The sequence below is a fragment of the Lolium rigidum genome, chromosome 6 (assembly GCF_022539505.1).
Source record: "Lolium rigidum isolate FL_2022 chromosome 6, APGP_CSIRO_Lrig_0.1, whole genome shotgun sequence".
NCBI classification, from domain to species: domain Eukaryota; kingdom Viridiplantae; phylum Streptophyta; class Magnoliopsida; order Poales; family Poaceae; genus Lolium; species Lolium rigidum.
The window spans coordinates 268,895,275-268,905,431 of record NC_061513.1 but is presented as its reverse complement, the minus strand read 5'-3'; the positions used below and the strand labels follow the sequence as shown (position 1 = coordinate 268,905,431).

At 48.4% G+C, this 10,157-nt stretch overlaps 1 protein-coding gene across 1 annotated transcript; it reads right to left on the bottom strand.

The window, feature by feature from the left end:
• Positions 1-5,933: 5,933 nt before the first annotated feature.
• Positions 5,934-6,758, bottom strand: LOC124664110 (cyclin-A3-2-like). Its single transcript, XM_047201704.1, has one exon. It carries the CDS (start codon positions 6,756-6,758, stop codon positions 5,934-5,936), a length of 825 nt encoding a protein of 274 aa, XP_047057660.1.
• Positions 6,759-10,157: the final 3,399 nt, after the last annotated feature.

The window sequence follows — 10,157 nt, the reverse complement described above, 5'->3', positions numbered from 1 at the left end:
TTTGTGAAATTTCTAAAAAGTGGGGGAATCTAGAATCTGTTTCAACATAGCATCTTGGGTTGACTATTTTGAGCAATGGTCAAAGATCTGGTCAAGATGGTCAACACCAAAGTTGTTCATCTTGATGTGCTCTTTGATGAGGTGCAAAGAGTTGGCAGGGTTTGGTTTAAGAATCTCTTAATACAAGGGCTCAAAGTGGGGTACATGTTAAAAATGGCACAAGTGACCATCATCACATGTAACTTGCAATTTTCATTTCTTTGATTTTTGATTTGATTTTTCTTGACCCAATTGATGTTACTTAGTGTTGAAATGGTATAGGGTAGTGATACAACCATTCACACCAATTCTAAAGGTCAATTGCTCAAGTTTGTAATTTTGCCATTTCCTCTCATATACCTCTAGGTATAGTTTTATTTTCTTTTTGTTTCTTTTTGTTTCAACTTAGATTTGTTAAGTACTAGATAGTGTTTATTAATGTTTTAAAATCATCTAAACAAGGTAGAAATTCTTAGGGTAAAGTTTTACAAAAATAGCCATAGCCTCATATGTGAAGTTATTTGCATTTTTTCTTTTTCTTATATGTCTCACTTTGATCCAAATGATCATGGCTTAGGGTTTAGTGGGGTTTAACCATGGTTCACAACCATTTGGAAAAGTGGCTAGGGCAAAGGTCAAGATTTGCAAATTAGGATTTTAGGCTTACATATGTTTTCTCTTTTCATTTATTTTTATTTTGCTTTATTTCTTTTGGACTTCAAAGAGCAAGGTTTAGGGTTTTAGGTCATGTTTCAAACAATAATTAAACAATCATGGCAAAGATCATCACACATATGCATTAGCACTATGCATCTTAATTTATTAAAAAAAAAATTTTTGTTGGCTCCAAATTTTGGAAAAAGGAAATTCATTTCTTCTTTGTTTTAAAATTTGGGATGTTACATCAGCCCCCCTCAACTCGCCGTCGTATTCCTCGCTTTCTTCTGAGGCATCGCTATCGTATTCCCCCCTCGCGGCTCGCCGTCGCCTGGCTTTGTCGATTCTGCTCTGGGTAATCTCATCTCGGGCATCCCTCGAGCGGTGCTTTGAACCGCTGGCTTGGAGCGCGGTCTTTCCTTTTCGTGGAACCAGTTTGTCTCCCAGGATTGCGAGGCTTTCCAGGGCGCCCCGATGAGCTTGAACCATAGAACCTTCGGGTCGTTGATTGACGAGGTATGCGGCGAGGTTGGCGGTTGCTCCCTCGACGGTTTTTGGCCTTAGCATTCCTGCGGTGTCCGTGGTCATGAATGACCTGGATAAGTTCGACGTTATTTTCCTAGCGTCGTCTTCTGAAAGCCTGGATAGCCTTGATCGGTGCTTCCCTGCGCCTTGGCTGCTTCGGAAAGCGCTTCCTCGAGAGCCCCTTAGTCGTTCGCTAGATTGTTCAGCTGCGAGCAGACGTCTGTCAAGGGTGGCTTGCTCATGCGACAGCCGCTCCCGATTCTTGTCTAATATTGAGCGATAGGCATTGAGGGTGCCGACCGAAGTCCCGGCAGGGAGCGGTGTGTTGCTAAGCACGGCTGCCCTGGCGGCTGCCCATTCTTCCTCTGCGATGGTATAATCGCTACTATTGTTACTGGCACTGTTTTCAAAGCTTCTGCGTCTGCTGGAGCGAGGAGTGTGCCCTCCACCTCCCCCGTTCCTTGCGTTGTTGGCAGTGTAGACTTGGTGGCGTGATGTCTACGTGTGCTTCTATTCTTGTAGACAGTGATGAGCCTCCGAGAGCAGAGGTTTGTAGAACAGCAGCAAGTTTCCCTTAAGTGAATCACCCAAGGTTTATCGAACTCAGGGAGGTAGAGGTCAAAGATAGTCCTCTCAAGCAACCCTGCAATTAAGATACAAGAAGTCTCTTGTGTCCCCAACACACCTAATACACTTGTCAGATGTATAGGCGCACTAGTTCGGCGAAGAGATAGTAAAACACAGGTGGTATAGATGAATATGAGTGGTAATAACAATCTGAAATAAATATGGCAGCGAGTAAACATGCAACAGAACAGTAAATAAGCGGTGTTTGCAGTATTGGAAACAAGGCCTAGGGATCATACTTTCACTAGTGGACACTCTCAACATTGATCACATAATAAATAAATAACTTCTCCTCACTTGTGCTACATACACTCTCTTGTTGGATGACAAACACCATTCATTGTGTAGGGCTACAAGAGCTCCCTCAAGCCGGAGTTAACAAGCGCCACAACATTCAGCATTCATATTTAAGTAACCTTAGAGCATAATAGATCTTTGCAATTTAAACCGAGTACTAACATAGCATACACACTCGTCACCATTACACTATGAAGGGGGAATAGATCACATCAATACTATCATAGTAATAATTAACTCCATAACCTACAAGAGATTATGATCATAACCTACGCCAAGAACTACACGATGCACACACTGTCACCATTACACCATGAAGGAGGAATAGACTACTTTAATAACATCACATGAGTAGCACATAGACTAATAGCGATACAAAGCTCATCATATGGATCTCAATCATGCAAAGCAATTCATGAGATCATTGTATTGGGGTACATGAGAGAGATTAACCACATAGCTACCGGTACAGCCCTTAGCCTCGAGGGAGAACTACTCCCTCCTCATCATGGGAGCAGCAGCGTTGATGGAGATGGCGGTGGTGTCGATGGAGATGCCTTCCGGGGGCACTTCCCCGTCCCGGCAGGGTGGCGGAACAGAGACTTCTGTCCCCCGAATCTTGGCTTCGCGATGGCGGCGGCTCTGGAACTTTTCTCGTATCGTGGCTTATCTTTTTAGGGTTTTCACGTCAGGGAGACTTTATAGGCGAAAGGGCGGCGTCGGAGGGGCACCAGGGTGCCCTCACCACCAAGTGGCGCGGCCAGGAGTGGGCCCGCGCCCAGGTGTGGTGTGGGCCCCCCTGGCCCATCTCTGGCCCCTCTTCGGTGCTCTGGAAGCTTCCCGGGAAAATAAGGTTATGGGCGTTGATTTCGTCCAATTCCGAGAATATTTCCTTTGTAGGATTTCTGGAACCAAAAACAGCGAGAAAACGAGAACCGGCACTTCGGCATCTTGTTAATAGGTTAGTTCCGGAAAATGCATCAAAACATCATAAAGTGTGAACAAAACATGTAGGTACTGTCATAAAACTAGCATGGAACATAAGAAATTATAGATACGTTGGAGACGTATCATGGCGCGCTGTTTTTCAGGTACCTTCCTTGACAACGCTGTCGACAATGTCTTCTCCCGATGAATACTGGGCACTGCAGATGAACGGTGTGTCACTCGACCCCAATCCGTGCCTGGTGTCGCAGTTCAAACAATGAGTATGAGGTCATCTCCGATGGTGCGGGGTTATCGGATCCAACCGGCATCGAAGATGTCGATCGAGGAGTCGATGGCGAGGATGAATTCGTCGAGTCCGTCGACCCAGCCGAAAGATCGATTGATGATGACATGATGGATCCTGCGGCCGATGGGGGTGATTTCCTCGATGATCTGGGGGCGTACGGCTCTAGCAGTCGAAGGACTCCTTCCGCGTTGACGTTGTAGTGGACGCTCCCGAACTTCATCTCCATGTTTCCTTGCGGATCCGAAAAAGTCGACCGAGAAGAATCGCTGTGCGGGGTGAACTCATAGGAACCGAATCGGATCGGACTTCCCATGATTGGCGATGATGATGATGATGATGATGATGATGATGATGATGATGATGATGATGATGATGATGATGATGATGATGATGATGATGATGATGATGATGGCGTCGACGAAGCTGCCGATGACATGGCTGGATCTGCCAATGACGGATCTTGTGCCGACAGGGTTCCCACAGACGGCGCCAATTGTCGAGGGTACTCCTCGGCAATGCCCTCCGATTGGGGCTTAGGGTTGATGGAATCCTGTAGGCTGACACGAGACATCGGTTAACAGACAAGCGGGAAGAGCAATTTACCCAGGTTCGGTGCCCTCAATGAGGTAAAACCCTTACGTCCTGCATGTCTGATCTTGATTATGAAAATATCGGGTTACAATGGGGTGCCGAAGGTTTCGGCTGTGTTCTCGTCGAGAGGCTAAATGCTATGGTGACCTAGCTCTGGTCTTATGGTGGCTAAAGTTGCTAAGATTAATTGTATCCCTCGGCAGCCCCTCTCCTGGCCCTTATATAGGGGGCCAGGTCCCAAGAGATCTGCACGGGTACGACTAGGTTTATAAGAGACCTAGTTCTAAACTTTCCTTGTTCGGTTCCTCTCCGTCTTGTTCTTCAAGGAATCTTCTTCGGCACCGACCTAGTGGCCCACCTCGCCATCGGCTGTCTTCATGGGCCTCCAGTTGGGCTGTATATGATAGGGCAATAACAGTTACCCGAAGGGTAATGCCCACGTCAGCGGCCTTTGCCCTCTTTGCAAGCAATGCACTGAAACTATTGATCACCTCTTCGTTCATTGCCGCTTGACCAAGCGCATTTGGAACCGGGTCAAGGAGTGGTTGGGTTTGGACGATGTTCACCCTAACAATTGGGAGGGTACCAATATTGCGGATTGGTGGTTCATGATGGCGGGTGGATCCTCTACAAGTCGCAAAGGCATCGCTTCGCGAACCTTGCTCATCTCTTGGGAGATTTGGTGCGAGGGCAATGCTAGAGTTTTCCATAATAAGAATGCTCCTTCCATAGTAGTTTTAGATAAGGTTAAGAGTGAGGCTCGCTTATGGGTGTTGGCGGGCGGTAAACGCTTGGGTACTTTGATGCCGGGAGAGTAATCCGCATGTCGTGTAACTTTCGTCCGTCGGCCTTGTAAAACTCCTTCTTAATTAATAGATTGGGACAAAGCTTTTGCGTCCGTTTCAAAAAAAATAGAAACGAACTGATAAATTTGGTATAGTTTATGCTCTATTAATAATAAAAATATTAAGATTTCTCTCTTCAAACTTCTAAGTGCGTCTTCTCCGTCCAAAGTGTGTATTCGTCCATCTTTTTGTTTTGGGCAAGAGGTGAGGTCCAAAACAGGTGCAATCAGTTGTGGCGGACGATTTGAGCGGGATGCTAACGAGGCAAAACTGCAGGACATGAGAGATTGGCGCGCAGATGCAGGCTGTTGGGAGTTGGCGGGCATGATTTGAGGAGGCGGCACGATACCATATTTTTATTTGTATCTAGAACCATTGCAATGCACGAGTATTTTTGCTAGTTTTCAATAAAGAATATAATTATCGCTCACGACAAACCATGCCCATGTGACTCCTTCTATGCAAATCGGCCGCATGATTAACAAATTTTAAATTGAAAATCTATGGTGAAATCTTAATCTTGAAATATGAACGGAAGATTATGATTATATTTTTTTCAAGCAATATTAGGTTGTTTTGTAGAACCTTCGGAACATGTGACTTTTGCGTTGGGTCAAACTATGTTGAGTGATACATTTATTTATATAATGTAATTGGATTCTCGCTCGAGCTTTTGGCTGTGTAGAAAACTGATCTATTATGTAAGACATATTCAGAGATTCCCTCAGATAGTTTTAGAATCATAAAAAAATTGTAAGACATATTCAACTAATTCCCTCGCATTTGAGAGGGCTGCCGTGCTAGTTTAATTAACGACAATATATATGCAACAAAGCTTTCATGTTGTCTGAAAGCTTGCATGTTGGATATCACATCATTTGTCTACAACACCTTCCTAGGTACAAAAAAAATATCACTCATGGTCGCACACTACCAAAATATCAATGCAGGTGGCGCTGCACTGTTAATGCAACCGAACGAACCTACTTACAGGAGTGGGCATGCTATTTCTAAAATGATTCTGCAATTTCACACTGAATATTGTTGACTATGACACCATACTCAATCTCAAGCTAGTGCAAACACGTTGGAGTCGCACATCATAAATAGCAAGATATCTAAATGTGGCGACATTGCTTCCGCTTTTCACTGTCTGTATTTTTGTGGTCTTCGATGTCTTTGAGGAAGTACTCTGGGATTTCTCGTGGTGAACCCATTGCTGACACACACTCAAGCTCGCAGTGACTATACTTGTCTTTGATGGCTGTTTCTTTCAGGAATGGATACGTTCCGATGGACTGCAAACGGTGTATCTTCAAGATGCAACACCTGAGATCAGAGACCATGTAGCCCACTTTTCTTTGCAGCACCAGGTTCCAAGGACGGCTATTCGGGTTGATTGTGAACCTGGCCACAAAAAGGCAGGCGGCAGCAACAACCGATGGCTTGAACTTTGTGCAGTCATAGTCCAGCAAGCTTAAGTCTGCAAGGTAGCTACACAGGAACTCCAGCTTTTTTACATCGCCCCGAGGGCAAATAGTTACGTATCTCCGTAGGAAAGTTCTTGCAGTGGGGCTCCCCATCTCAAACTTGAGCTTATTCAGTATGTCAGCCTCCATCTTCACCACCTGCTGCTCGGTGTATAAGTTGTTACTAATGTAACTGTAATCTTTTGCCTTGTGTGCATATTCATCGCTTTCGTATTTCGCAGCAAGAAGCATTGAAGCCGCACCCAGTAGCTGCAGCTGCCTGGTGACAATGGCGCCCACCGAGAGGAAGCGGTCCACATATGAGACCGCAAGGTGAAGCGTGTCGGCTGGAAAATTGAATTCATCGGCCACTTCCACGAGCCAGTCCACTAGGATGGCTCTCCAAGAGGGGTTAACTTCCCCCGTCGTCGGCATATAGTCTGTCGGCCTCCTCAACTTCTCTAGGTACCGCATGTAGCTGTCGATGTCCTCAATGTACGGCGCGATCTCTGCTCGGGCCGCGGCTGGCTCCGAGTCCGCATCTAGCAGGCGGGCGCGGTAAGCCACGCGGCCCACGCTCTCCTCCTCGTCGTCGCTCTCTTCCATCATCTCCTCCTCCTCCTCCTCACTGTGCTCGATGCTCTGCTCCTCCTCCTCCTTGCTGTGCTCCATCCTCTCCTCCTCGTCGTCGCTGTCCACCGTCCTCTTCCGCCACTGTTTGGGTTTGCCCCAGGCCATCACGTAAAATTAGACGGACACACTCGCGCCAGAAACTTTGTCCAAGGGCACTTGTCGCGCGCGCTCCTCTGTTCTTCTCAATATCTCGGTCTTGCATTGATGCACAGCAGACTGGCGCATCTTATATATGCACATAGCATAGCCAGTACGTTATCCTAACTCGAAGGGGACTCGGACTCAATTTTATGGCATGCAAAGCCGACGTGCAAATCAACACTAGTACTAGGATGTTAGAATTAGCTAGTCACGGGCTCACGGCTGTAACCCGATGTGTATCGTGGTACGGGCTTGATGTTTCCTAGTCGGTAGGTTCTGTAGCTAAGTCTTTTCCGTATGGAACTCAATGTCCTGTACCGACTATGTAATCGATGGGGCGTGCTTCAATGTCCCCCCTCCCAACCAAACTTGAAGGGGTAAACGTGTGTTTGGTTCGTGACCAGAAAATATGGACGATCTCATCCCAAAAGCCAAATATTTCTGAGAAAGGCTGGATCATATGATCCTTGAATTTCATGTCTAATCTCACCAGCCGCCTGAAAATCCATGGTCGTCGACACGACTCCGGCACCTGCCACCGTTATATGTGTGGCTCCCCAGCTCGGCGGTGGCAGCCACCATGTCGGGGCGAGCGGTGGGCTTGCTTTTCCGTGCGACTCCCCAGCTCGGCATCGGCGGCCTCCAGGGCGCGGTGAGCGGCAGGCTTGATTTTCAACGTGGCTCCCTAGCTTGGCGGCGGCGGCCTCCATGGTGTGGCGAGCAGCGAGCTTGCTACGTCTGCACGACATCCAAGTCGATGGAAACGGCCTCGCTAAATACGTGTGGGCGGTGACCTTGCTAGGCACGGGTAGGCGGTGGCCCCGCTAGGTCTGGCCTCCGCCACGAAGTGAAAAGGGACCCGTTAATTACATATTAACTGATGTGTTAATGGCATATTTATCCTTTTCTATTAATCGTTAAGTAAACATATTTTATCCCATCCCATCACGTAGGAGAATGGGGCTAGGGCGGGGCATGTGGAGGAGGAAGACCGTGGAGGGGGAGGAGAGGCAGGGGAGAAGAGGAGGGGACGGACCTGCGCGCCGGCGTCGCCGGTCGCCAGCCGCTCGCTCGGGACGAAGGCGCGGGGAGGGGCGTCGCTCGGTGTCTGTTTCTCGCGAGCCTGGACCCTGGAGCGACGAAGGGGTACGCGGGGAGGAGTTTCCACGCGATTCAGAGCGGGGGAGCTCGGAATGTTTTGCGGGAAGTTTGCACGCGACGGGAGGTGCCTCGGAATTTCGGTAAGTTTCCAAGTTTTAATTCCGAGGCCACACCAAACGGTAGAAATTGACCTTAAATTTCAGATTTCTGGATTCCATGCGCAATTCTAGACATCCAAACACAGCATTAGGCTATTTCCACCGACACGAGGTAGGCTGGCTCCTTCGCTCAGGACGATGAGAAAAACTCAACCCAACGGCTTGACACGATACGTTTTGTAGCGACCCATTCCAAACCTAAATTTAGGCTAGAAATTTGTCGGTGCAGATTTGCCGCAAACCGCGCGTTATTCTCCCTCTGCCGTCTTTGGCCTCGTTGGTAGCGTCTGCACCCGCTTCGCATTCTTGGGCCAGGGTGACCTTGTGGCCTTCTGTGGCACTATTAATGCCGCCCACTTCACCTTTTGCGTGAAAGTACCGGTGGTCAGCGTTGGGCTTACGCTCCACCATCAATTCCACGAGGGCCATTGCCTAGATTGGGCTGCTACACCCATCCTTTTTAAGGCGTGTTGCCGTGCCGGCGATTTTCCCACAAACGCTCTGGGCCATTGCCGCAACCAAGGGAGACACTACTCCCCACACCAAACAAACGCGCTCGATGGGTAAGTCCTAGCCATGGAAGAAAGGCCGGACGACCACGAGATGGGGCCTTCCGCAGAGGCGGCCGCCACACTAAGCGGAACCAGCGATACGTCCCCGTCGATGAGGCTCGTCACCAATGGGAGATGGGGACGACCGTGACGTGGCCTGGCGTCAACCTTCCCGCAGTCTGGCTCATGAACTCATGAAGGGTGCCGGTGCCACCCGTGCCATGGGAAGGGCGAGAATGGCGCCATGAGATCCGTCGTCGGGGTGCCCTCCTCCCACATGACCTACAGAGTGACCCTGCATTCGTGGTGGACGCGTACACCTAGGACAGGTTCGTGTCATGGAGTTCAACCCACGGCGTCGTGCCGCATACCTGGGCGACGCTGAGTACCTGCCATGCCACAATGATGGTGGTGGCGACGACGACAGCGGTGTTTATATCCTGCCAAAAGATACGCCCATGAAGCAGGAGATCGACCCCCCATCCAACCGCCCGAGCTGAGCGACGAGGAGACCCTCAAGCTAGCCATCACTCAATCGAGGAACTGGCCACATGTGAGGGACTCGCTATCCACATGGGATACATACCACGCCACATGTTACCCCAACGCCACCAGGCACCTGGGCCTGTGCCTTCGCCAGCGCCGGCTCCTCCAGCGCTAGCGGCAGGACCTCCGGCGCAATACTAGTCAAGGTCGTGGGAGCCGTCGGTCCTCGTCGACCTCGATGATGGGGATTAGGCGTCAGTGACGCAAACCCTAGTCAGGTAGAGTTTATTTTGTTTTTATTTAAGTGTGTATCGCTTCATTCGCTCTATGTAAATTATGTTTTATTATATACATAAATAATATCAAAAAGGTATGCATCTAGCCTCTGGGTCTCCCACGACCCAACAACAAAGGTGACGAGATAACAGATTTTATTTTCACTGCTCGATTTAAACAAATCAAAAACATAAAACATACTCTCTTTTTTTGAACACAAAACATACATTTTTAGTGTTTGAAAAAAGTTGAGCCTAAGATACCTTACGTATGAGCGACCGGCTAACTGACAGAGACGTGCATAGCGGCAGGAGGTGTTTCCAACTCGTGTCTCTTCGTGCTGACTGTCCTAACCATTTTCTCGTTTGACTCGAACGAAATTATGTTTTGCTGGTTGATGGTCTTTGGGTTCAAGACACATGTTGTGGCCTGGGACTTTTCGCCGGTAGGGATTCAAACACGTGGACACGAGTACGACTGATCACAACATACTCACGACCGTGACATCCGTAGAGCTTGAAAGCCAT

Excerpts from the sequence above, each read along its gene's own strand:
- LOC124664110 (XM_047201704.1), bottom strand. The coding sequence starts at position 6,758 with ATGCGGTACCTAGAGAAGTTGAGGAGGCCGACAGACTATATGCCGACG.